This window comes from Crotalus tigris, unplaced genomic scaffold, assembly GCF_016545835.1.
Source record: "Crotalus tigris isolate CLP2741 ecotype Arizona unplaced genomic scaffold, ASM1654583v1 scf7180000024321.1087588, whole genome shotgun sequence".
Taxonomy (NCBI): domain Eukaryota; kingdom Metazoa; phylum Chordata; class Lepidosauria; order Squamata; family Viperidae; genus Crotalus; species Crotalus tigris.
In genome coordinates, this window is record NW_024100493.1 from 739,101 (window position 1) to 766,368 (window position 27,268).

Here is a 27,268-nt window from a genome sequence, read left to right on the forward strand (position 1 = left end):
GCAGCGAGAGGTCTGCAAGGAAACCAGCCCGCTCGGAGAAGACCGAAGGACCCCACAGGACTGATCCCGCATCCCCCCCACCCCCCCCAAGAGTGTGCGAAGGGAAAAACGGTCCGCGCTCGGCCAAGACCCCGGGGGGGGGGACGTTTGGGCCGCCGAGACGGGCGCCCACTCCCCACGGCGGAGAGGGGGAGGGGTCGATCTGCGGAGAAGAAGGAACGCCCCCCCCCCTTCGGCAGAGCGACGCGGCCTGACCCGGAGGAGGGGGGTGGGTGGGTGGGTGGGTGAGTTCTGGGGGGGGAGAAGGAGAGGGAGGAAAGTTAACTTTGCAAAAAGTTGCGCCAGCTTGTGGCCATTTCACTTTTGGCCAACCTGCGAGGGGAGGGGGAGGCGGCGGCGGACAGAGACCCCCCACCCCAGCCTGGGCGAAAGGTTGCCGGGGTCTCAGGACACACACACACACACACACACACACACACACACACAGCCCAGCTTGGAGCCTTGGTGGAAAGGCGCCGGGGCGCGTGGCCGGGCGCAGGGCGCATCCCGGTGGGGGCGTCCAGGCTGGCTGTCTGGGTGGGGTGGGGGGTTGTGGGGGGGGGGGTGGGAGGCCGGCCCCGCCGCCCACCCCTCAAAACATGCCGCTCTTCACCAAGGTGCCTTTGGTGCCGTTGGGTCTCTGCAAGGAGGAGAGGACGCTGGCGAAGGGCCCGCCTAAGGAATCCGGGATGGAGGCGAGCGAGCCCGGCCCCGCAGCCCAGCCCTGCCCGGGCCCCGCTGCGCCCAAGCCGGGGGGCGCGGCGCCTTTGCTCCCCTCCGGACCGGGCCCGCCAGCTCCGGCACCGCCCTGGCCCCCGGCAGGGCTGGGCCCGCCGCCCCCGCCGCAACTGGGCGCCGGGTTGGGGTTGGGACCCGGCCCGCCGGTGCTGTCCGGATCGGTGCTCTTGGCCTCTTTGCTCTCATCGTCCCGCGACGGGTCCGGTTTCTTCCCGGACGGGCCGTTCTTGGCCGCCGCCGCCGCCGCCGCCGCCGCCCGCTCCTGCTTGCGGAACTTGGCTCGCCGGTTCTGGAACCAGACCTGGAGGCAGAAAGAGAAGGGAGCGCCGTCCCGGTTAGTCCAGACGCGGCTTCCCCAGCGCCGTCGTCCCTTCCCCACCTCCACCCGGCCGCCTCGGGGGTCTCCCTCCCCCCTTCTCTCCCCCCATGCGGGTCGGACGCCCAGGTTCCGACGCTTCCCTTTCTTCCCAGTCTCTCCCCTGCCCGTCGGGAAGCTTGCAAAGACGCGGGTCGGACGCCCAGGTTCCGACGCTTCCCTTTCTTCCGAGTCTTTCCCCTGCCCGTCGGGAAGCTTGCAAAGACGCGGGTCGGACGCCCTGGTTCCGACGCTTCCCTTTCTTCCGAGTCTCTCCCCTGCCCGTCCGGAAGCTGCAAAGACGCGTGTCGGATGCCCAGGTTCCGACGCTTCCATTTCTTCCCAGTCTCTCCCCTGCCCGTCGGGAAGCTTGCAAAGACGCGTGTCGTACGCCCAGGTTCCGACGCTTCCCTTTCTTCCGAGTCTCTCCCCTGCCCGTCGGGAAGCTGCAAAGACGCGGGTCGGACGCCCAAGTTCTGACGCTTCCCTTTCTTCCGAGTCTCTCCCCTGCCCGTCCGGAAGCTGCAAAGACGCGTGTCGGATGCCCAGGTTCCGACGCTTCCCTTTCTTCCCAGTCTCTCCCCTGCCCGTCGGGAAGCTTGCAAAGACGCGGGTCGGACGCCCAGGTTCCGACGCTTCCCTTTCTTCCGAGTCTTTCCCCTGCCCGTCGGGAAGCTTGCAAAGACGCGGGTCGGACGCCCTGGTTCCGACGCTTCCCTTTCTTCCGAGTCTCTCCCCTGCCCGTCCGGAAGCTGCAAAGACGCGTGTCGGATGCCCAGGTTCCGACGCTTCCATTTCTTCCCAGTCTCTCCCCTGCCCGTCGGGAAGCTTGCAAAGACGCGTGTCGTACGCCCAGGTTCCGACGCTTCCCTTTCTTCCGAGTCTCTCCCCTGCCCGTCGGAAAGCTGCAAAGACGCGTGTCGGACGCCCAGGTTCCGACGCTTCCCTTTCTTTCGAGTCTCTCCCCTGCCCGTCGGAAAGCTGCAAAGACCCGGGTCGGACGCCCAGGTTCCGACGCTTCCCTTTCTTCCGAGTCTCTCCCCTGCCCGTCGGGAAGCTTGCAAAGACGCGGGTCGGACGCCCAGATTCCGACGCTTCCCTTTCTTCCGAGTCTCTCCCCTGCCCGTCGGGAAGCTGCAAAGACGCGGGTCGGACGCCCAAGTTCTGACGCTTCCCTTTCTTTCGAGTCTCTCCCCTGCCCGTCGGAAAGCTGCAAAGACCCGGGTCGGACGCCCAGGTTCCGACGCTTCCCTTTCTTCCGAGTCTCTCCCCTGCCCGTCGGGAAGCTTGCAAAGACGCGGGTCGGACGCCCAGATTCCGACGCTTCCCTTTCTTCCGAGTCTCTCCCCTGCCCGTCGGGAAGCTGCAAAGACGCGGGTCGGACGCCCAAGTTCTGACGCTTCCCTTTCTTCCGAGTCTCTCCCCTGCCCGTCGGGAAGCTGCAAAGACGCGTGTCGGACGCCCAGGTTCCGACGCTTCCCTTTCTTCCGAGTCTCTCCCCTGCCCGTCGGGAAGCTTGCAAAGACGCGGGTCGGACGCCCAGGTTCCGACGTTTCCCTTTCTTCCGAGTTCGGGCCGCCTCGGACACCCGCGCAACGGGAGCCTGGAAAAACGGTTCTTGCTCCGGGATCGACTTCCGGGGAGGTTTTAAAGGGTCTGTCCTCTCTGCCTTTCCCAAGGATTTTACTTGGGTCAGAATCTCGGTTTCCTTCTTTCCAAACGATTAATGTAAATTTCGATTGTCCCTTTTTTTTACAGGACTTTCTTGTTATTCCTTTGAAGTCCTTTCGCTTCTCATCCCAAGAAGCTTCTTCGGCTCTGACTTTTCAGAAAAAGAAAGAAAAAAAACACACCATTTTCTTCAAACGAAAAACAAGAAAATCCAGTTGCTCCCTGAGAAAGAAAAAAAAAAGCATCTTTGGGACAGCCCTCACCTGGACGACGGCTGAGAATCTGCGTAGACATTTGAATTTGGATCTGAACTATAATAACAGATCGAAAGCGGATCTCCCAGCCACTAAGGTTGTCCTAGAATAGGTGGTTAGGATTTTTTTGGGGGGGGGGGTTCCCAGCCTCACTCAAAAGTTTTGAAGGAAAAGCATAAAAACTATTTCTGCATTGGGTTAACAAAAGGCGTATTTGCCTGGTCCTGAGTTCAGGAGATGCCTTAAGAAATAGCTTTCTCGACTCGACTCGAAAGTCTAAAATAATTTCCTAGATTTGCAGAGGTTGGTGTTTGTTTGTTTTTTAATTTATTTACTTTATTATTTATTTATCAATAAAATTTATATGCCGCCCGATCCCTAGGGACTCAGGGCGGTGTATAAAATTAAAACAATAAATATAACGATAAAACAATAAAATAAGTGCATTCATACAGCGTGTCCAGTCGTATCCCGGCTTAAACTGCGCGGGGGGGGGGGGGAAATCGCAGGACTTCAAGTCCCGATGCCTCTGGAAGGCGTCTGGGTGATCTAAAAGCTGCTTTATTTCACCATCGCCAACTGCCCCCCCCAATCACCTTGAGAAATTGAAGGAGACAAAGACAAAGGGAGGGGGGATATCACTTGTGCTAAAGCGAGTTCAATACATAAAGGATATAACGGCAGGATTTCTTTGTCACAAATAGTGCCGCTGCTGATGAATGCAAATAATTCCTTTGCAAAAGATTGTAGACTATTTTTTTTGTGTCGGAGGAAAGTCTCCAGTCCCCCCCCCCCCCCCGAGGAAAAAAGCCTTCACTGAACTTCGATAGATTAAAAACGGGCTGTAAATTCCCAATTTAAAAAACGTCCCCAGAGAAGAACTAGGATACCTCACGTTTATTTATTTAGATTGTGTTTTAAATCCCACCTTTATTGTTATTTTTTTTTACACATCACCCGGGGCAGCAAACATAACTAATACTCCGTCCTCCTCCTATATTTTTTTAACCCCACCACGACAACAGTCCTGTGAGGTAGGCTGAGAGTGAGAAAGAAGGATTGGCCCAAAATCACCCAGCCAGTTCTCTTTTTACCTACTCTGGTGTGTGTGTGTGTGTGTGAAATTTAGATTTTGCCAACAAAGAATTAAAGGGAGACTAGTATAGCTATTTCGAGCTATTTAGCTCTCACCAGCTAGCCAGACCCTTCTGAGATTCGAACCTGCAAAGTGGCCCAGATTCGAATCTCAGAAGGGTATGGCTAGCTGATGAGAGCTAAATAGCTCGAAATAGCTATACTAGTCTCCCTTTAATTCTTTGTTGGCAAAATCTAAATTTAACACAGAAATAGTTTATCGCCGTAGCGACTTTATATATACAGAAAGTTTTTCAGACAGACCAGTCTGATTGATTGCACCTTGGCATTTTTTTGACTGCTATACTGCGGTCTGTCTGAAAAACTTTCTGTATATACTCCCTTGACTCGGCTGACAAAGAGGGGAGGAGAGCCGGTGGCCTGGTGGTTAATACAACTGCCTAGCATGTAAACTGCTTAGGTTTGAATCCCATAAAGAGTGTGGCTAGCTGATGAGGGCTAATGAGCCCTGAAATAGCTATACTAGTCTCCCACTAAATCGTTGTCAGCAAAAAGTTAGTTTCTAACTCTTTGTCAGCAAAAAGAAATCTGAATACATACATACATACATACATACATACATTTAATAAATATAATTGATATAAAGGTTCATAAGAGTCCTCAATTTACAACCGTCCAAATTTAGTCGTTTGGCAACTGACTCGTGTTTATGACGGCCGCATAAACACTTGCCCGATCTATGCAGAGGGGGAAGCATGCGCAGCTGGTGCTGGAAATGAATTTGGATAGTATTTAGGTGTACCAAGTGTGGGCAGGATTTAGCAGTTGAAAAGACCCATCTTTCTTTCTTTCTTTCTTTCTTTCTTTCTTTCTTTCTTTCTTTCTTTCTTTCTTTCTTTCTTTTCTTTGGAAACACTTTAAAAATGACATATCGAATTTGCAATTCAAATATGCCGGGCTGATAAATCCGGGCCTGCCAAAGGATGCTTAAGAGAGTTTTTTTTTTTTTTTGCTTCAGCAAAGTAAATAAAAATTTTAAAAAATCAGGAATAAATTCCTGTTCCTATGTAGAATGTATTTTGCTGTGCGCGCGCACGCGCGCGCTTCGCTTTCAGACCTTTCCTCTTTCGGAATAACCGAATTGCTCCTTAAAGGAATGGCTGACATCTCAAACCAAAGCAGATTACAGGACTTGAGGTCAAGAATTGGGAGGGGGGAAGGGGGGAGGAATGACACCCAGGCTCACAATTCCTAACCTTGGAAACCCTCCCCGGAATATTGAGGTTATGCCTTTCCCGGAAAGACGTCCCTGTGCAATTGATATAATTTATCCCCGGGGCCAACAAAAAAAAAGCAAGATACGATTCTAAATCAAAAGAACTAGACCAGGCCAAAGCGGAGCCATTGCTTCTGCAAAATAATTTCACTTCCAAATGGCAGCATGTGGAATTCCTTCTCCCCCCCCCCGCAAAAAAGCTGATTAAATTTAGCTTCTCCTTCCACTGGGAGATCAACCCCCAAATGTCCCCAGTAATAATAATAATATTGTTGGGGCAAGAAGAAAAAAAGACAACGGCAAAATAAATCTGTATTTTTTTTTGACAAGGCAGCAAGCAGTTCGGCTGGGCAGAACTGAGGGTGGGTTAGCCCAGAGTTACAATCAGCCAGCTTAAAAAATAAAATCAAATAAAGATTTTCTTATAGCTTTAGCTTTAAGCCAGATAGCCGTCCTCCACGCGTCCTGGCTCTCCCCCCCCCCCGCTCAGACGGAGCCCCCCACCCGGTTGACCCGGAATTAGGAGACCACATAGGAAGTGTCAATTGTGAATATGTGTGCAGATGGCCCTGCTGTCTTTGGGCGCTTGCAGAGTCATGGATGGACAGCAAGGAAAACACCCCATGTCCTAACCCACCCGGGAACGTAAGGTGTCTTTAAGGGAAGTGACAGATTTTATCTTCCTGGGCTCCAAGATCACCCCAGATGGGGACTGCAGCCAAGAAATTAAAAGACGCTTGCTCCTGGGGAGGAAAGTATGGCAAATCTAGACAGCATACTAAAAAGCAGAGACATCACCCTGCCAACAAAAGTGCGTATAGCCGAGGCCACGGTTTTCCCAGTTGCAAGGTATGGCTGTGAAAGTTGAACCATAAGAAAGGCTGAGCGCCAAAGAATGGAGGCCTTTGAACTCTGGTGCTGGAAAAGACTCCTGCGAGTCCCCTGGACTGCAAGACGATCCAACCTGTCAGTCCTACAGGAGATCCACCCCGACTACTCTTTAGAAGGCCAGATCCTGAAGTTGAAACTCAAGTACTTTGGCCACCTCATGAGAAGGAAGGACTCACTGGAGAAGAGCCTGATGCTGGGGAAGATGGAGGGCAAGAGAAGAAGGAGACGACAGAGAATGAGGTGGCTGGATGGAGTCACTGAAGCAGTAGGTGTGAACTTCAATGGACTCCAGAAGATGGTAGAGGACAGGAAGGCCTGGAGGAACGTGGTCGAGACGGGCTGGACACGATTTTGCAACTAACAACAACAACAGGGGAACCCCCCAAAAGGAACATTTTTTAGCTCCTTCTGCTTTCTCCCTTCTTATCTACAGCGTGTTCAGACTTACTGGGTGAAATCTTGATCTTATGCCTGTCAGCTTTGCTGGGTGAATTGCTTATTGTCATCAAAGAAGGTATAAAAAGAAGGTTTTCCCGATATTTGGGGCTTTTTTTTCTCTCTCTCTCTCTCTCTCTTTTTTTTTTAGAGGAGCCCGTCTTTGTTCAGCTGAATAAAAACGTTAAAGCTTCAAGGCAACTTCTGGTTTCCTGTATTATTATGATTATTATGATTATTATGATTATGATTATGATTATGATTATGATTATGATTATTATTATTATGGATCATCACACAGTCAGCCAGATGTTCAGACTGGATTTGGCATTTTGTCTACCTATCGAGTCCTTGCCCAGGACCTGGGATAGGGAGATGTGGATGTTTGATGGTATTACACATATCGTAGCAGGATGGAAGCAGTTCCTAGTAAGGCTGCCTTTTGCAATTGACTAATAGCGAATTTGTCAATGCCAATGGTGTTCAAGTGGTGCTCCAGTTGTTTTGGGATTGCACCCAAGGAGCCTATGACTATTGGCACTACCCTTGCTTGCTTTTGCCACAGTCTTTCTATTTCTATTTGTAGGTCTTTGTATTTTGTTATCTTCTCCAGTTCTTTCTCTTCTATTCTGCTATCTCCAGGCACTGCCACGTCCACTATCCAGACTTTTTTGTCTTTCTTATCGACAATTGTTAAGTCTGGGGTGGTTATGTTGCAGGTGCTTGTCTGTTTGAATTCTGAAGTCCCAGAGCAGTTTAATTTTATCATTTTCTATAACTTTCTCTATTTTATGATCCCACCAGTTTTTGCTTACAGGCAAATGATATTTTTTTGCAGATCTTCCAATGCACCATTGTTGCTACTTCCTCATGCCGCTGCTTGTAGTCAGTCTGTGCAATCTTCTTGCAACTGCTTACCAGGTGGTCCACTGTTGTTGTTTCTTCTTCTTCTTCTTCTTCTTCTTCTTCTTCTTCTTCTTCTTCTTCTTCTTCTTCTTCTTCTTCTTCTTCTTCTTCTTCTTCTTCTTCTTCTTCTTCTTCTTCTTCTTCTTCTTCTTCTTCTTCTTCTTCTTCTTCTTCTCTTCTTCTTCTTTCCTTTTCTCTTCTCCTTTTCCTTTTCCTTCTCATTATTAATGAAGCAAAACCTGCGCAGCAACCGCCCCCCCCCCCGCTTCTTCCCTTACCTGCACTCGCGCTTCGGTGAGGTCGATCTTCAAGGCCAGCTCCTCGCGGGTGTAGATATCCGGGTAGTGGGTTTCGGCGAAGACCCTCTCCAGCTCTTTCAACTGCGCGCTGGTGAAGGTGGTGCGAATCCTGCGCTGCTTCCGCTTCTCGTTCAGGCCGCCATGGTCGGTGAAGAGCTTGTAAGGGACTGGAATTGTGGGGGGGGGGGTGTGTGGGGGTGGGAGAGAGAATAGAACAACAACTTTATTGTCACTTTGAATGTACACTAAAGCGGCCTACGTTACAATGACATTTCCTGGCCTACGGCTCTCAAAGGGGTCTCACACACACCCCCCTCCGATATACACTACACAAATAGGAGACAAAATAAATACAGAATTATCCATGCACCCACCTATATTCTGTGGCACAGAAGGAAAAAAACGGTCTAATTCGGGTTAGGTAGACATGTGCGGGGCCAGAAAAACGAAGGAGGGAGGGGGGGGAAGAGAAGAGAGACACATCGGCCGACCCGCTCCGCTTTAAAGGCCCGGCCGTGCGCTCTCCCCGTGGCGCCCTTTCCAGAGAGGACTTTTAAAAAATAAAATAAAATAAAAATGCACGTGGGAATTCTGCCCTTTCGTTCTTGCCCGCGCGCGCTCAGCAAAGGGGAGGGTCGGGGCTTTAATAAAGACGAGGGAGGCGCCGCGTTTTGGCCCCGGCCAGTTTCTAGGTTGGCTCGGAGAAGCCTCGGCTGAGCTGGGGATGGGTGGGGTGGAAGCCCCCCCCTTTTAAATTTCCCGGCAAGCGGAATGGCTCACATTTTTTGGGGGGGGGAATCTTTCGCGACGCGCAAAGGAAAGGAAAGGGCCCGATCGACGTGCGAATCCCCTTTTGCCTTTTTTCGTTCGCCTTCTTTGCCTCAATTTACCTGTCTGATATAGGGTTTCCTATCTGAGCAGCGGGTTGGACCCAGGTCTCTTCTAACTCTCTCATTCCATTCCATTCCATTCCATTCCATTCTGTATTCGTTATTCTATAATTCTATTCTATTCTGTTCCATTCCATTCCATTCCATCCCATCCCATTTTCTATTCCATTGTCTATTATTCTATTCTCTTCTATTCCATTTTCTATTCGATTCTCTTCTATTCCATTTTCCATTCCATTCCATTCCATTTTCTATTCTGTTCTATTCCATTTTCTATTCTATTCCATTCCATTTTCTATTCTATTCCATTTTCTATTCTAATCCATTTTCTATTCTAATCCATTTTCTATTCTAATCCATTTTCTATTCCATTTTCTATTCTATTCCATTTTCTATTCTATTCTATTCCATTTTCTATTCTATTCCATTTTCTATTCTATTCCATTTTCTATTCTAATCCATTTTCTATTCCATTTTCTATTCTTTTTTTATTTTTATTTTAGACCAACAAAACAAAACACAGCAAAACGTTACACACATACACACATAATGTATCCTTTTTTGTTAACAGCAATTTGTAACAGTACTCTTCCATTATTTACATTTCCCCCCTCTTTCTTCTTTGAAATATTTGTCCTTATTGCCCCATTGTTTCTTATTTACGTTTTCCTTCTTTCATATTCTACTACTTACTAGAAATTTTCTATTCCGTTTTCTATTCTATTCTCTTCTATTCCATTTTCCATTCCATTTTCTATTCTATTCCATTTTCTATTCTATTCTCTTCTATTCCATTTTCTATTCTATTCTCTTCTATTCCATTTTCCATTCCATTTCATTTCATTCCATTTTCTATTCTATTCTATTCCATTTTCTATTCCATTTTCTATTCTATTCCGTTTTCTATTCCATTTTCTATTCTATTCCATTTTCTATTCCATTCCATTCCATTCCATTGCACTGCATTCTATATTCTATTCTGTTCCGTTCCATTCCATATTCTATTCCATTTCCGTCCCATTCCATATTCTATTCTATTCTATTCTATTCTATTCTATTCTATTCTATTCTATTCTATTCTACCTTCGCTTTTAAATAGGAGGCGATTTTCATAATTTAATTATATGGAACGGCGGGCATGCCCCCCTCCACCCCAAAGTATATATATATATAAACTTCATTTTTGCTTAGTGCGCTGATCAAACCCGGAGGAGGGGGCGGTGGAGGAAACAGCCTCCCCCGCGCCTTTGCCGAGGCGGGGGATGAAAATCGTTCGAAATGTTCCTCTCCTTCTCCCCCCGCCGCCCCCCTTTTTCCAACCCAGTTTTGCCAGCCATTATTCGGGGGCCCCAAAAGCCGCGAAGCCCAGAGTCGCTTCTCCGACGGCAAGTAGCCCCAGAGGGGAAGGGAGAGAAGCGTTTAGACGGGAACAAGTTGGCCCTTCCCAAATCCGAAGTGGCCCCGTGGCCGGGCCCCGGAGGAGGCGCTAGTCCATCGGAGGGGGGGGGAACCAAGCGGGAGCCGGGAAGGGTCGGCCCTTCCTTGCCGGGGGGGAGGGGGGAGAAGGTCTTGCTCTGCAGCCGGAGGGGTTTAACCCCGGGGCCGGGGCTTCCGAGGCGGCGTCCCAGCGCTTGGCTGTGGATTCGGCGCATCTTTCCGGGAGAGCGGCTGAAAACCAGGAGCGTTTGCGTGGAGGCGACCCTGTCGTCGCCTCTTTCTCTGCCGGCCTAGTTGTGGGAAAGGGGGTCCCTTCCAAGCGAGGGAGCGAGCCAGGATGAGGAAGAGGAGGAGGAGAAGAAGAAGAAAAAGAAAAAGAAGGAGGAGGAGGAGGAGGAAAAGGAGAAGGAGGAGAAGAAGAATAAGGAAGAGGAGGATGAGGAGAAGGAAGAGGAGAAGGAGAAGGAGAAGGAGGAGGAGAAGGAAGAGGAGGATGAGGATGAGGATGAGGAGAAGGAGAAGAAAAAGAAGGAGAAGGAGAAGAAGGAAGAGGAGGAAGAGGAGAAGGAGAAGGAGAAGGAAGAGGAAGAGGAGGAGAAGGAGAAGGAGAAGAAGAAGAAGAAGAAGAAGAAGAAGAAGAAGAAGAAGAAGAAGAAGAAGAAGAAGAAGAAGAATGAGGAGGAGAAGAATGAGGAGGAGAAGGAGAAGGAGGAGAAGAAGGAGGAGGAGGATGATGAGGAAGAGGAGAAGGAGGATGAGGAGGAGGAGGAAGAGGAGAAGGAGGATGAGGAGGAGGAGGAGAAGGAGAAGAAGGAGCTTTTGGAGAGAGCAACAATTCGGCGCGGCCGCCTCCGCCAGCGTCAGTAATCACCCTCCCTTCGCCTTATCTAATTACTCCCCCTCGCTTTCCAGTCCCCGTCGCAAAGTAAATAAATTACGCCGATCATTTTGGCAGCTTAAGATAATTTTGTCGGCGGTTTCGGGTGTGACTTCGGATAGGGTAACCGTGTAAGTGAATTACAGCCGCCGCCGCCGCCGGGCCCCCCCTCCCTCTCCCCCCACCCCTCCTTCCTTCCCCCCCCCCTCTCCTTTCCTTGCAAATCGCTCCTAACGTGATAAATTCTTTCATTTGGGTAAGCAAATTTCGTTTGGTAAAGACGAAGCCCAACTTTGCCATTGTTCCAAATGCAATCGAGGCGGCGGGGTTTTAGGCCGGGCTTGGCTCGCCCCCCACACCACCAGCAGCCCGCCCTCCTTCTTTCCTTCCTTCCTTCCTTCCTTCCTTCCTTCCTTCCTTCCTTCCTTCCTTCCTTCCTTCCTTCCTTCCTTCCTTCCTTCCTTCCTCTCTTCCTCTCTTCCTTCCCCAGCGGTGCCAGCAAGGCGCGGGGCTTACCTGCCGCGTAGGGGCTGCTCTGGTGGTCCCTGAGGGTCCCCAGGCTGCAGGATCCGGGCGTGAGCGACGGGCAGCCCGAGGTGGCTCCAAAAGTGGTCCGGATGGGGTTATACTGGAAGCCGCTGGCTTGGCTGCAGGAGCTGAAGTCCGCGTAAGCCGAGGCCAGGCTGGACGTGTCCATGCCGGCCATGCACGACTCGTAGGCGGAGGAATTGAGGTAGGAATATTCCATTTTATACATTGAAAAGGCTCGGAGCTGGCCCAGCCGAGGGGGTCTGGGAAGGCTGGGCTGGGCTGGGCTGGGCTCGGGCTGGCGGAGCCGCGAGGGCCGAGGTGGGGAAGGTGGGGTGGGGGGGTGAGAGAGCCGAGGCCGGCCAGAGATGCTCACCGCTCGGCTCTCGCTTCCAGAGTGGCCTCCCAGCTAGCAGCCGAGCCTGGTTTTATGAAAAAAGGGCTGCTGCTAGGAGCTGCCTAGCCCGAGGTCTCTAGAGCATATAGTCCTCATAATAAACTTGGCTCTTTCCTCTTGGACAATAGCGAAGCGGTGGGTCTGAACGCTGCCGCTTTTTACATGACAATAACTCATCAGTCTATTGGACTGGCGGGGGGGGGGGCGGGAGGCCGCGGGGAGGGAGGGGGAGCGAGGGGAGAGCGCAGGAGGAGGAGGAGGAGGAGGAGGAGGGCGGGAGCGCGCGAGGTGGAGACGGCGCGCTCCCGTACTGCCTCATCCTCTCTCTCCCCCCCCCCCCGTTTCCCTCCGGCTGATTCCTGCATCTCTAATTAGACTTTCAGCTTCTTTCTCTCCCCACCCCCGTTAGACGTCCCTGCCCCGCCCTCTTTCCTTCCTCCCCCCCCCCCCGACGCTCCGGTCTTTTAATTCAATCAGCCTTCTTGGGCACGAAGAAAAAGCGGGGTGACGATTTCCACCCCCCCCACACACCCCAGCTTGGAAAGCCCTTACACGCAGGCTTAATTCAATCCGCCTCCTTGGGCACGAAGAAAAAGCGGGGTGACGATTTCCACACACACACACAACCACACACCCCAGCTTGGAAAGCCCTTACACGCAGAAGACAGGCTTAATTCAATCCGCCTTCTTGGGCACGAAGAAAAAGCGGGGTGACGATTTACACACACACACACACACACACACACACCAGCTTGGAAAGCCCTTACGCGCAGAAGACGCGCACCGCCGAAGCGCAAAGCCCGCGCGCGTTCACACGGACACGCGGAACCTCCCCCTGGCGAGAAGAACGGGGTCAGGAGGAGAGGGATCTGCACCCCGGGTCCAAACAGGGCTTTCTTTTCCTCTTCCCCCCCCCTTCCAAGGAGGGGGGTGGTGTAAAATCTCCCAGTCCTTCTCTTCCCCCCCCCTTTTCCCCCTCTCCGCGGCAGTGGAGGAAGGCGATCCCCCCCCCTTGATGTCCTCGTGGAAACTCGTTTTGTAAACGCGTTAACGCCCAATTGCCCGGCCAAAAGACCCCCCCGAAGGGCGTGAAACCTTATAAAGGGCCGAGACGCCAGCAAGAGGTGGGCACCCTCGGAAAGGGCCCGGGACGAGGGGGGGCGGAAGGCCAGGCCAGCCCGCGCCGCGGAGATAGGAAAGGCGGCGAAGTAGGAGCGCGGCGCCGGGGTTTCGAACCCAAACCCAACCCTTGGGTTGCTGCCTCGCCGCGCCCTTCGGTCCGGCGGCGCGTCCTTCGCGGGGTTCCCTCCGGGGAAGAAATCCAGTGCGCCCCAAGGCCGGGCAACCATTGCATTAAACGCCTCCACCCCCGCGCGCAAAGCTTCAAAATTATTAATAATAATAGTAACCATAATAATAGCAGCAGCAGCAGCAGCGTCGGCTGCGTTTGACTTCGTTTCCTTCCCTTGGAAAGGTCCTTGTGCGCGCAAGTTTCCCTTTCACCTCGTCCCGAAGGATCTGCCGGGGTTTATCCGGGGTAGATTTCAGCCCCCTCCGAGAGCGCTCCGGTTCTTAACGCGCCTGGCTTCTTTTGTATTTGCTACCCCGTTATGGAGATTCCCGCAAACCAGCCCGTTCCGTCTCCAGTCAGAGGGAGAGGGGGGCTCCCCAAAGCTTGCCCCGGGCCCCGCTTCTACACCCCTTGCCCACGACTTCTCCGAGGTTTCCCCTCGACGAACACGCGTCCAGTTAAAAGCCCGGCTCTCCGAGGCTTCGGCCGGCGCGCTCGGGCGCTGCGTCTTTGCGCAGCAGCGGATGGTTCCGTTCGTTTCCTCGGCCCGAGGTTCGTCTTCTCGTTGTTTGGCTAGTATTTCCTTCCCGGATGATTTGTCTCCTCCGCGGCCGGACGGAGGAGCGACGGGAATTCTCAGCGCCTGCTCGCCCGGGCTCCCTTCCCCGCCCGCCCGGCCGGTCCTAGAGAGAGAAAAACGGGCGGCTAATTAGCTGCTTTAGGTTCATTACCGCCCGTTGTGGTCTGGGTAACAAGTCGGTAATTAAAGTAACAAACTCGGGGAGTACTTAGTCAGGAGAAGGCTCCCGCTCAGCCCAGTCACACATACACACAGACACACAGACGTGTATGTGTATATGTGTAGTCTCATTCGTCATCTTCAGGCTGGTGTTTTCCGGCTTCGTGCTCCTAGAAGCACGAAGCCGAAAACACCAGCCAGAAGATGAGAATGAGACTTCGTGGAAACGTCGCCAAGACACTTCTAATTTGACGCTGGAGAAAACCCGAATAACCAAAGACCTACATATATGTGTGTGTGTGTGTGTGTGTGTGTGTGTGTGTGTGTGTGATTGGACTGGGCGGGAGCCTCCTCCTGAGTAAGTACTCTCCGAGTTTGTATATGTGTATGTGTGTGTGTGTCTATGTCTATATATATAGGTATATATGTGTGTGTGCGTATATATATGTATATGTATATATGTATATATGTATGTGTGTGTGTATATATGTATGTATCTGTATATATGTATATATATGTATAATAAAACAATTTTTTAAAAAAATGTGTGTATATGTATATATGGATATTTGTGTGTGTATATATATCCATATATATGGATATGGATATATATATATATATATATATATATATATATATATAGAGAGAGAGAGAGAGAGAGAGAGAGAGATACACACACACGCATACGTGTATGTGTGTATATAGATATACGGATTTAGACAGATAGTCCTTGATGGATGACCCCCAACTGAGCCCAACATTTTTGTTGTTAAAGGCAACCGTGGTTTCCTATTGACTTTGCTTGTCAGAGGATCCCAAAAGGGGATCCAGGACCCGGGGACGCTGCGACCTTCATAAGTGGGGGTCAGTCGCCAAGCCTCCCAGTTTTGAGAATAGAATAGAATAGAATAGAAAATAGAATAGAAAATGGAACAGAACAGAAAATAGAATAGGAAACAGAATAGAATAGAATAGAAAATAGAATAGAAAAGAATAGAAAATAGAATTGAATAGAAAATAGAATAGAATAAAATAGAATAGAAAATAGAGCAGAAAATAGAACAGAATAGAAAACAGAACAGAACAGAACAGAATAGAATAGAATATGGAATAGCAAATAATAGAATAGAGAATAGAATCTAGAATAGAATAGAATATAGAATAGAATAGAATATGGAATAGCATATAATAGAATAGAGAATAGAATATAGAATAGAAAATAGAATAGAATACAGAACAGAACAGAATAGAATAGAATAGAATAGAATAGAATATGGAATGGAATGGAACAGAATAGAACAGAACAGAATAGAACTGGAAGGGACCTTGGAGGTCTTCTAGTCCAGCCCCCTGCTCAAGCAGGAGAACCTAAACCAGTGTTTCTCAACCTTGACCATTTTAAGGCATGTGGACTTCAACTCCCAGAATTCCACAGCCAGCAATGCTGGCTGTGGAATTCTGGGAGTTGAAGTCCACATGCCTTAAAATGGTCAAGGTTGAGAAACACTGACCTAAACCATTTCACACAACTGACTGTCCAGTCTCCTCTTAAAAACCTCCAGTGATGGAACTCCCACAACGTCTGGTGGCAAGCCGTTCCCCTGGTGAATTGTCCTCCGTGTTAGGAGCTTTCTCCTGAATTCCAAGGTGGCTTCTCTCTTTACGCGCGTAGTCCGTAGGGCGCGCCAAAATTCCTTGAAACACCCCCTCCCCTCGCCCTTAAGACGGGGGGGGGGTTTCTGCGTGTCGCAGGCACCCGGGAGCAAGGGAGGGGGGGGGAAGAGAAGAGGCGGTTGTGCAACTGGGGCTGAGAGAAAAACAGGGGCTTCCCCTGGAGGGGGGGGGAGGTCTTTCTGGAGTGTAGAAAGTGCCAGCCGTCCAGCAGCGGTTCCAGCGGTTCCACGGGGAGAAAAACCCAGCCCCGCTTCGGGAGGCGGAGTCAATGCAGATAGGCCCCGCCCTCTTTTCCCACAAACCCCCTCTCCCTCTTTCTCTTCCCCCCCCCCCGGGAAAGATTGCACGTGGCCGGGTCTCGCTCCGAGCAAAGTAACGGCTGGGACGGTGACGCGCAGTCGGGAACCTGCTTAATTCGAATTAACGAGCACTGGAGTAGCCAGGTGGAGAATTTTGTATTCCCAGCGTTTATAGGAGAATAAGGAGCCGGGGGGGGGGGAAGAAGGGGAGTGGGGGTCTGCGTTTAGTCCCCGGATTTACAAACTCGGAGTCCTCCTTTTTTTCCGGTTGCGCAAGCAAGAGGCCAGCCCAAGAACAGACGAACCAAGGTTAGCGCTAATCCGTGTTAACGAAGTTCCGACGACGCTTGACGAGTCCCTGCCCTCTACGTCTGATGTGTAAATGTAGGCAGGGGTGTTTCCCCCCCCCTTCCCCGAGTTCCAGCTGCCCTGACCTGGATGTCGGGAAGTAGCTAGCAGGACACACCTGCCCATTAGCCGTTTCCTTCTCACTTTTGAAACCGACATTGCTGGCTTGTGGTGCCTTTGGGTCGTGCAAACTGTAGGATCGGCGTGTCACTTTTAGAACCGACATTGCTGGCTTGTGGTGCCTTTGGGTCGTGCAAACTGTAGGGTTGGCGTGTCACTTTTAGAACCGACATTGCTGGCTTGTGCCTTTGGGTCGTGAGAACTGTAGAGTCGGCGTCTCACTTTTGGAACCGACATTGCTGGCTTGTGCCTTTGGGTCGTGCGAACTGTAGGGTTGGCGTCTCACTTTTAGAACCGACATTGCTGGCTTGTGCCTTTGGGTCGTGAGAACTGTAGGGTCGGCGTCTCACTTTTGGAGCCGACATTGCTGGCTTGTGCCTTTGGGTCGTGCGAACTGTAGGGTTGGTGTCTCACTTTTAGAACCGACATTGCTGGCTTGTGGTGCCTTTGTGTCGTGCGAACTGTAGGATTGGCGAGTAGCTAACAGGCCTTCGATCATTTCCAGATAATTCTGCCTATGTGTATATATATAAAGTGACAATGAAGTTATTCTCAAAGTGATTCCAGTCTAATATACAATGTGGATTTTGAGAATGTGTATATATATATATCTCTCAAAATCCACATTGTATATTAGACTGGAATCACTTTGAGAATAACTTCATTGTCACTTTAACACCAGTCCGCCTACGTTCCAAATGAGATTTCGTTGCGTAACAGTTTTCAAAAGAGTAACCGCCCCCTATCCACATTGCGTAAACACGACAAAATTAGAATAATGCTAGCTTGTTACAAAAGGGAGAAGCCCTGTTTAGGATTTGGATATATATGATTGACACATTTTTTTTCAAATCCTTCCCCCCCCGCCCCCCCAAATTCCAAATGGTCCTCTGGATCTTAATAATTCGGGTTGATATTTAAAAAACAAAGCTGTATTATTTTTGAGGTGCCATCGTAGGAATTGAACATAATAATAATAATAACCCCGTTTTGTTTATTTGGGCAATGTTTAACTTGCTGTTCCGTAGGCTCCAGAGGTTGAAAAAGTAGCCTTAAGACAAGCCTATGTGCACCCGCAAACACACACCCAAAACAACAACGGAGGGCAAGGAGAAATTAAAACCACGGAGCCGACGCGCAAAAGTGTCATTCATTTTCCAAAATCTACCTGAATGTTTTAAATACCCGCACAAAACGGAGGGATAAATTGAATTTCTGTGTCTTGGCTATCAAGGGCTTTCGTACTAAATTATGCCCGTCTTGCACGGTGATGCTAGTTTGAGAGGTGAAAGAGGATAAAGGGGTGTCTTGTCTATTCCAGGGGTCTCCAAACTGAGCAAGTTTAAGACTTCGTGGACTCCAGTTCCCAGAATTCCTCAGCCAGGCATGGTGACGTTGGCGCTTTGGTCTTCGGGCTATTACCTCTGAATCTTTTCTCGTCTAGTTTGTTCTTCTCTCTCCACATACGGTGCATTCTTCTGGGTTGGTTTTTTTTTTTTTTTTGCCCCCCCCCTCCCTTCCACCCATTGGCCACCTTCTCGCTTCCATTCATGGTCCTGAGGCTCCAGGCCGCCTCATTCTTCTCCCTTCACACAGCCTGTCAGTCCCCCGAGCAAATGCCCTTGACTCGATTATCTCCTGTTTATTTATTCATTTCGTTTAGGGGCAAAAAAAGGGGGGTCCTTTCCCTGACTCCCCCCTCCCCCCTCCCAAAATTAGCTTCTCAAGATGAAAGACCTTTTCTCTTCTCTTCTGTTCTCTTCTCTTCTCTCTCTTTCTTCTCTTCCTTCCTTTCTCTCTGTCTCTTTCTATCTCCTCTCTCTCTCTCTCTCTCTCTCTCTGTCTTTCTCTCTCTCTCTTTCTTTCTCTTCCTTCCTTTCTCTCTGTCTCTCTGTGTCTCCTCTCTCTCTTTCTCTCTCTTTCTCTTCCTTCCTTTCTCTCTGTCTCTCTCTGTCTTTCTCTCTTTTTCTTTCTCTTCCTTCCTTTCTCTCTGTCTCTCTCTTTCTCTCTTTCTTTCTCTCTCTCTCTTTCTTTCTCTCTCTCTGTCTTTCTCTCTCTCTTTCTTTCTCTTCCTTCCTTTCTCTCTGTCTCTTTCTATCTCCTCTCTCTTTCTTTCTCTCTCTCTCTGTCTTTCTCTCTCTCTTTCTTTCTCTTCCTTCCTTTCTCTCTGTCTCTTTCTATCTCCTCTCTCTCTCTCTCTCTCTGTCTTTCTCTCTCTCTCTCTCTTTCTCTTCCTTCCTTTCTCTCTGTCTCTCTCTGTCTTTCTCTCTTTTTCTTTCTCTTCCTTCCTTTCTCTCTGTCTCTCTCTTTCTCTCTTTCTTTCTCTCTCTCTCTTTCTTTCTCTCTCTCTGTCTTTCTCTCTTTCTTTCTTTCTCTTCCTTCCTTTCTCTCTGTCTCTTTCTATCTCCTCTCTCTTTCTTTCTCTCTCTCCGTCTTTCTCTCTCTCTCTTTCTTTCTCTTCCTTCCTTTCTCTCTGTCTCTTTCTATCTCCTCTCTCTCTCTCTCTCTCTCTCTGTCTTTCTCTCTCTCTCTTTCTTTCTCTTCCTTCCTTTCTCTCTGTCTCCCTGTGTCTCCTCTCTCTCTTTCTCTCTCTTTCTCTTCCTTCCTTTCTCTCTGTCTCTCTCTGTCTTTCTCTCTTTTTCTTTCTCTTCCTTCCTTTCTCTCTGTCTCTCTCTTTCTCTTTCTCTCTCTCTCTTTCTTTCTCTCTCTCTGTCTCTCTCTCTTCTCCTCTCTCTTTCTTTCTCTCTCTCTCTGTCTTTCTCTCTCTCTTTCTTTCTCTTCCTTCCTTTCTCTCTGTCTCTTCTCTATCTCCTCTCTCTCTTTCTCTCTCTTTCTCTTCTCTCTCTCTTTCTCTCTGTCTCTCTCTGTCTTTCTCTCTTTTTCTTTCTCTTCCTTCCTTTCTCTCTGTCTCTCTCTTTCTCTCTTTCTTTCTCTCTCTCTCTTTCTTTCTCTCTCTCTGTCTTTCTCTCTCTCTCTTTCTCTTCCTTCCTTTCTCTCTGTCTCTTTCTTCTCCTCTCTCTCTTTCTCTCTGTCTCTTCTCTCTCCTTTCTCTTCTGTCTCTCTCTGTCTTTCTCTCTTTTTCTTTCTCTTCCTTCCTTTCTCTCTGTCTCTCTCTTTCTCTCTTTCTTTCTCTCTCTCTCTTTCTTTCTCTCTCTCTGTCTTTCTCTCTCTCTTTCTTTCTCTTCCTTCCTTTCTCTCTGTCTCTTTCTATCTCCTCTCTCTCTCTCTCTCTCTCTCTGTCTTTCTCTCTCTCTCTTTCTTTCTCTTCCTTCCTTTCTCTCTGTCTCTCTCTCTGTGTCTCCTCTCTCTCTTTCTCTCTCTTTCTCTTCCTTCCTTTCTCTCTGTCTCTCTCTGTCTTTCTCTCTTTTTCTTTCTCTTCCTTCCTTTCTCTCTGTCTCTCTCTTTCTCTCTTTCTATCTCCTCTCTCTCTCTCTCTCTCTCTCTGTCTTTCTCTCTCTCTCTTTCTTCTCTTCCTTCCTTTCTCTCTGTCTCTTTCTATCTCCTCTCTCTTTCTTTCTCTCTCTCCGTCTTTCTCTCTCTCTCTTTCTTTCTCTTCCTTCCTTTCTCTCTGTCTCTTTCTATCTCCTCTCTCTCTCTCTCTCTCTCTCTGTCTTTCTCTCTCTCTCTTTCTTTCTCTTCCTTCCTTTCTCTCTGTCTCTCTGTGTCTCCTCTCTCTCTTTCTCTCTCTTTCTCTTCCTTCCTTTCTCTCTGTCTCTCTCTGTCTTTCTCTCTTTTTCTTTCTCTTCCTTCCTTTCTCTCTGTCTCTCTCTTTCTCTCTTTCTTTCTCTCTCTCTCTTTCTTTCTCTCTCTCTGTCTTTCTCTCTCTCTTTCTTTCTCTTCCTTCCTTTCTCTCTGTCTCTTTCTATCTCCTCTCTCTCTCTCTCTCTCTCTCTGTCTTTCTCTCTCTCTTTCTTTCTCTTCCTTCCTTTCTCTCTGTCTCTCTCTCTGTGTCTCCTCTCTCTCTTTCTCTCTCTTTCTCTTCCTTCCTTTCTCTCTGTCTCTCTCTGTCTTTCTCTCTTTTTCTTTCTCTTCCTTCCTTTCTCTCTGTCTCTCTCTTTCTCTCTTTCTTTCTCTCTCTCTCTTTCTTTCTCTCTCTCTGTCTTTCTCTCTCTCTCTTTCTTTCTCTTCCTTCCTTTCTCTCTGTCTCTTTCTATCTCCTCTCTCTTTCTTTCTCTCTCTCTCTGTCTTTCTCTCTCTCTTTCTTTCTCTTCCTTCCTTTCTCTCTGTCTCTTTCTATCTCCTCTCTCTCTCTCTCTCTCTGTCTTTCTCTCTCTCTCTCTCTTTCTCTTCCTTCCTTTCTCTCTGTCTCTCTCTGTCTTTCTCTCTTTTTCTTTCTCTTCCTTCCTTTCTCTCTGTCTCTCTCTTTCTCTCTTTCTTTCTCTCTCTCTCTTTCTTTCTCTCTCTCTGTCTTTCTCTCTCTCTCTTTCTTTCTCTTCCTTCCTTTCTCTCTGTCTCTTTCTATCTCCTCTCTCTTTCTTTCTCTCTCTCCGTCTTTCTCTCTCTCTCTTTCTTTCTCTTCCTTCCTTTCTCTCTGTCCCTCTCTCTCTTTCTCTCTCTTTCTCTTCCTTTCTCTCTGTCTCTCTCTGTCTTTCTCTCTTTTTCTTTCTCTTCCTTCCTTTCTCTCTGTCTCTCTCTTTCTCTCTCTCTCTTTCTTTCTCTTCCTTCCTTTCTCTCTGTCTCTCTCTCTGTGTGTCTCCTCTCTCTCTTTCTCTCTCTCTTCCTTCCTTTCTCTCTGTCTCTCTCTGTCTTTCTCTCTTTTTCTTTCTCTTCCTTCCTTTCTCTCTGTCTCTCTCTTTCTCTCTCTCTTTCTCTCTCTCTTTCTTTCTCTTCCTTCCTCTCTGTCTCTCTCTCTGTCTCCTCTGTCTTTCTCTCTGTCTTTCTCTCTCTGTGTCTTTCTCTTTCTTTTTCTTTCTTACTCTTTGTTTTCTTTCTTACTCTTCCTTCCTTTCTCTCTCTCTTTCTCTTTCTTTTTTCTTTCTTTTTCTTTCTTACTCTTTCTTCCTTCCTTTCTTTCTCTCTTCTCTCTCTTTCTCTCTGTCTCTCTGTTGCTTTCTCTCTCACTCTTTATTTCTTTTTCTTCCTTCCTTCCTTCCTTCCTTCCTTCCTCTCTCTTTCTCTCTCTCTCTTCCTCTCTCTCTTCTCTCTTTCTCTCTGTGTTTCCTTCTCTCTCTCTTTCTTTTTCCTTTTTCTTTTTCTTTCTCTTCCTTCCTTTCTCTCTCTTCTCTCTCTTTCTCTCTGTCTCTTTCTCTCACTCTTTTTCTTTTTCTTTCTCTTTTTTCTTCCTTCCTTCCTTCCTTCCTTCCTCTCTCTGTCTCTCTATTTTCTTTCTCTTTCTTTCTTTTCCTTCCTTCCTTCCTTCCTTCCTTCCTTCCTTCCTTCCTTCCTTCCTTCCTCTCTCTCTGTGTCTGTCTCTCTCTCTCTCTTGACTGACTTCAAGACCCCCCCTCCTGTTCCCGTTTTTTTTTTTTTTTTTGCGAGGAGGTGTTGTCCTTTTTACACACACGAGAGGTCCCTTTTCCAAAGTTCCCAGCACATGGTTAATTTGATTACGGCCAGGATACACCAACTGCTTCAGCGCCTTCCACCACGCGCCTGGGGAAAGGGGAGGGGAAGAGCCCGGGCACCCCTCCGCACAAAATAAATCAAATCAGAAAGAAGTGTGGATGCAAAACCCCCACTCCTTGACTTCCAAGCATCCCAAATGGAATTAAGGGTCCCCATTGTCTTCCTCACCCCCCTTTTAAACCCCCAAATAGAGGGTTTTGGTTTTTTTTGTGGCTCTTAACGCAGCCAGCAAAGGCAGGGAGGTGAGCAAAGCGGCTTTATTATTATTATTTTTGCCCCTCCCCTAAAATGTTGCCCGCCCAGGGGGGAGGAGGGCAGGGGGCTCAGAAAGGCTGCCAATCACAAAGCCGCAAGAAAGGGATCAGCTGAAGGAAATGGGTAGAGGGTACCAGCATTCCTTGACTTACGACGATTCAAAGTTACGACGGCACTAAAAAAAGGAACTTAGGACTGTTTTTCACGCTTAAGGACCGTCGCCACATCCCCAGGGTCACGTGATCCACACTCAGACCCCCGGCAACCAACTCACCTTAATGACGGTTGGCGGTGTCTCTGGGTCACGTGAGTCCCAGGGTCACGTGATCAAAATTCAGACCCTCGGCAACCGACTTCCCTTAATGACGGTTGCAATGTCATTATGTGTCACGTGATCCCCTTCCATGGGGAAGCCCGATTCGTTTTACCACCGTGCTACTCCTAACCGAGCCGCTGCAGCGATCCACTTAACAACCGTGGTGGGAAAGGCCATCAGACGGGGCAAGGAAAAGTCATAAAACGGGGGCAAAAACTCCCTTAGCGACCGATAGAAATGGTTCAACTCCGTCGTGGTCGTAAGCCGAGGACCAGCTGTCAATAAGGACAATTATTTCAAAGAAGAAAGAGAGGGGAAATGTAAAGAATAGACGAGTACTGTTACAAACTGCTGTTAACAAAAAAGGATATATTACGTGTGTATGTGTGTAATGTTTGTTGTGTTTTGTTTTGTTGGTCTAAAATAATAAAAAAATAAAAATTAAAAAAAAAAAGAAATGGTTCAACTCCGTCGTGGTCGTAAGCCGAGGACCAGCTGTCTTGAGGACTCGGCTCCGGGAGCAAAGAAAGAGAGAAAAAAAATAAACTTTGCTTCCCTCTTTTTCTGGGAGATTCTTCGCCCGGAATCTTTATTTTTCTTTTCTCCTCACCGCTCCCCCTTTCCATTTTTTTCTCTCCCTTGGAAAAAAAGAGGATCGGGAAGCCGGGAAACAAACAACAAGGCCAACAAAATGCCGGTTTGTATAGAAGCTGCAATTCGCTTGTCAGGCCTGTCATGTCTCGCTCCTCCGAAGCGGTTTTTCCCCTCCGGCTAAACACTCCGTAACATGGGAATGGATCAAATATTAAACACCAGAGAGAGTTCCCAAACGCCTCTCTGTTTGATTGCTTCATTTGGAGGAGACCGCTAACAATCCCCACCAGAGGTGGCCCAGGATCAAAAGAGCAGCTTGGAAATGCCATCGTGGCTTAAAGAAGACTAGCCAGGATTCTCCCATGGATGGCCTTCGGAGAAAAGGAAGCTGCCATCCACACCGACAGGGCCCATCGACCCGGTTTCCGATCAAACTCCGGGTCACAAATAAGAGATGCGCCAACCCAGCGACCGACAATAGCTGTTTATTTATTTTTATGTTTCTTTTCCGGGAAAGTCGGTTTGGTGGGAGACTAGGGCCCGTTTGCCTCTTGCGGTAGCCATTCACACACCCTGCTTTGAGTTGAACAGACCATGGCTAGTGAATAGAGAACAGGCGCTCTGTGACGGCATGGAAGCATCACAGATGTGCCTTGAACGCTGCGGGTTTTTGTGTGTGTGTGTGTGTCCCTTTCAGGGAGTCCATTTGTTCGTCTTGCAGGCCAGTCACTCAGTTGGATGGCTGTTATAATAAGCTGCAGATCATGTTTTATTTTATGTCTTGGATACTAGCTTGGAGCACCTGATGGCATCTCTTAAACCATGAGTCTCCAAATTTGCGAAGTATAAGACGTGTGGACTTCAACTCCCGGAATTCAACTCCCAGAATTCTTCAGCCACCATGGCTGGTTGAGGAATTTTGGGAGTTGAAGTCCACAATTCTTAAAGTTGCCAAGATTGGAGACCTCCTACTATGAATCACAACCAGTGGACTTCAACTCCCAGAATTCTTCAGCCATCATGGCTGGTTGAGGAATCCTGGGAGTTGAAGTCCACAATTCTTAAAGTTGCCAAGACTGGATATCCTTGCTATAAATCACCAGCTGTGGTCTTCAACTCCCAGAATTCTTCAGCCACCATATTTGATTGAGGAATCCTGGGAGTTGAAGTCCACACGTCTTTAAGGTTCCCAAGATTGGAGACCCCTGTCTTAAACCATACAGGTGTTCCTCAACTTTCAACAGCTTGTTTAGTAACCATTTAAAGTTACAACGGCAAGAAAAAAAGGACAGTTTTTCACACTTAACAACTGTTGCGGCATTCCCCCAGCGTCAGGTGATCAAAATCCAGACGCCTGCTCACCGCTTCGTAGTATTGACCATTGCTGTGTCCCCGGGGTGTTTGTGGTGTCACGTGATCCCTTTTTGCGACCCTTTTGGGAAGGGTGTGTGTGTAAAAAAAAGAAAACTAAAGGTTCCGAGCGAAGAATCTCCCAGAAGAAGAGGGAAGCAAAGTTTATTTTTCCTCTCTTTGCTCCCGGAGCCGAGTCCTCAACACAGGTGGCTCTCCACTTACGACTGCGATGGGGTTCAAAAAAATTCTAGATCAGTGTACTAGCCTCACCGATCTTCTTCGCTGTCCGTCCAAATCCGTTTTGTCTTCTTCTTCAACGGTCTGGCGTTCTGGCAACGTGGCACGCCCACCCGTTTTCCTCGGTAAATAATAGGTTGCCATCACCACATGGATAGAGAGCACGATTCATTATCATTATTCTCCTGGGCTTCCTATCCAGGGCTTTTAGTTCTGCTTGACCAACCCATTTTATCTGACTAATGGATGGGCCGGTTCCATGTTTCTGATTTTTATGCCTTCAAGGTTTATCCTTTAATTCTTCTTCTTCTTCTTCTTCTTCTTCTTCTTCTTCTTCTTCTTCTTCTTCTTCTTCTTCTTCTTCTTCTTCTTCTTCTTCTTCTTCTTCTTCTCTTCTTCTTCTTCTTCTTCTTCTTCTTCTTCTTCTTCTTCTTCTTCTTCTTCTTCTTCTTCTTCTTCTTCTTCTTCTTCTTCTTCTTCTTCTTCTTCTTCTTCTTCTTCTTCTTCTTCTCCTGCTCCTTCTCCTTCTCCTTCATCTTCTTCCTTCTTCAGTTCTTCTTCTTCTTCTTCTTCTTCTTCTTCTTCTTCTTCTTCTTCTTCTTCTTCTTCTTCTTCTTCTTCCTCTTCCTCTTCCTCTTCCTCCTTCTTCTCCGTCTTCTCCTTCTTCTTCTGCCCTATCCGTTATCGGACATTGGCGGTCATGTTGGCGATCCTGTTTTTATCAGCAGCTGCATGAAAAAAGTGCTGCTGAGTTTTGTCCAAACCAGTCCCTTAGATTTTGAAGCCACGACGTTCTTCTTCTGCCTGGATCTCGTTGGCCTTCCATCTTTCCCTGGAGGATTAAATGGAGTATGCCGTATTTTTCTGGGTGTCACATCACATGTCCAAAATATTCTAATTTTTGTTTTTTGTTATGATGATTTCCCTTGGCTTTCCCAGATGGCTGATCACCTCCTCATTTCTGATCTCGTCAACCCAGCTTATATGTAACAGCCGCCTGTAAATCCACATTTCAAATGCTTCTAGTCTCTTCAGGTGGCCTTCTATCAGAGACTGACTCTCTACTCCATAGAACAGGATAGAAAAAATATAGCATCTGACAAGCCTGATTTTCAGTCTTAGGCTTATGTCGTGACTGCAGAAGACCTTTTTCATTTTGAAGAATGCCGTTCGAGCTTTCTCTATCCTTGTCTTTACTTCAACGGTCATGTCCCAGCTTCCGTGTAATTATACAATGTATAATATCCTTTTGTGTGCGGCATTCGTTCCAGAATTGCATTGTGAGCAGACTGAAAACGTTTTCCCACCTTTTAGATTTTGGAGAATTATTTTACAAACTGTTAGGTAGCCAACGGAGAGCGGACGCTACACTTTTGGGGTACGTTGTCCTCTACAGTTGCAGGAAATCAATGCTTTCAATGGGGGGGCGGATCCTGGGGGGGCTGCAGAAAAAGGGGTTTTGAGCCCACAGGTAGTGTGAGACCACAATTACACAGCTGCTAACCACTGTCGTGTCTTCCATGCACCCATTAAGTTTGGTGCCACTCGGAAACGGATATCCTTAACTCCTTGACTTATGACCACAAAATTTGCGTTGCTAAGTGAAACGTTTGCGGAGCGAGCTTGGCTCCATTTTACAAGCTTTTTTGTTTTGTTTTTTTGCCACTGTTGTTAAGCCAATCACTCCACTTGTTGGAATTAATAAATGAATCTTGACTTTGATTGCCAGGAGGTCGCGAAAGGGGATCCCACCACCCCCAGGGACACGGCGACCGTCACAACTGTGAAGCGTCTGAATTTCGATCACGTGACCAGGGGGGGAATGCCGCAAAATTACCTGCCTTTCAATTAAATATCCTAACAGCAAATCTCTCACAATTTTCATTTATAGGATATGCTGTGAAGAGTTGCTGTGAAGTATTGCTGGATGCCGGTGTTGCCCTTCGACATGGCGACAGGTCGCCTTGGAGATGTAAGTGTGGAAAAACGCTCACTTTTTCCGTTGCCGTTGTAACTTGGAACGGTCGCTACATGAACTGTTGTTGGTCAAGGACCACCTGTGTTCTGTGGTGCTTTGGGGCGTGAACACCGCTCCTCCTCCGAGGAATTAAAGGACGGTGTATCCACTGGGGATACTGTGAATGCTGGAAATGATGGGGGGGGGAGGAAACCCAGAAATAGTTGCTACTCCTTCTCGTAAGAGGAACCTCCCCTCTGTTCCTCTCCCCCCTTTTTTTGCTAATAGCTGCTGGATTAGAAGGATCGGAGACCGTTTTAAGGGGTGCCCAGATGTAAAAGTGACATCTGCTGCAGACAAAAGAGAATAAATTGAATTAGGCCGTGAGGCCTTGATTCTCTTGGCGAGCAAAAGCAGAGAAACAGACGCACT

The 27,268-nt window shown here is 48.4% G+C and overlaps 1 protein-coding gene and 1 long non-coding RNA gene across 2 annotated transcripts in view; one reads left to right on the forward strand and one right to left on the reverse strand.

Moving 5' to 3' along the window:
- Positions 1-631: 631 nt before the first annotated feature.
- PHOX2B (paired like homeobox 2B) lies at positions 632-11,920 on the reverse strand. The gene is made up of 3 exons (XM_039325272.1): positions 11,680-11,920; positions 7,939-8,126; positions 632-1,078 (listed from the first exon to the last, which is right to left on the reverse strand). Exons 1-3 carry the CDS (start codon positions 11,918-11,920, stop codon positions 632-634), a joined length of 876 nt encoding a protein of 291 aa, XP_039181206.1.
- The window catches only part of LOC120299930, an 83,006-nt gene continuing 67,509 nt past the window's right edge, over positions 11,772-27,268 (forward strand). The window contains exons 1-2 of the long non-coding RNA XR_005554504.1: positions 11,772-11,896; positions 26,771-26,851. This is a non-coding gene — a long non-coding RNA (uncharacterized LOC120299930). The remainder of the gene's footprint in view (positions 11,897-26,770; positions 26,852-27,268) is intronic.

What these genes read in the sequence shown, in the direction of transcription:
- PHOX2B (XM_039325272.1), bottom strand. Translation starts at nt 11,920, where the DNA reads ATGTATAAAATGGAATATTCCTACCTCAATTCCTCCGCCTACGAGTCG. An exon ending in GAGCAGCCCCTACGCGGCAG is followed by an intron (nt 8,127 to 11,679) that starts GTAAGCCCCGCG and finishes CCACAATTCCAG; the next exon opens with TCCCTTACAAGCTCTTCACC. An exon ending in TCACCGAAGCGCGAGTGCAG is followed by an intron (nt 1,079 to 7,938) that starts GTAAGGGAAGAA and finishes TTCTGCCTCCAG; the next exon opens with GTCTGGTTCCAGAACCGGCG.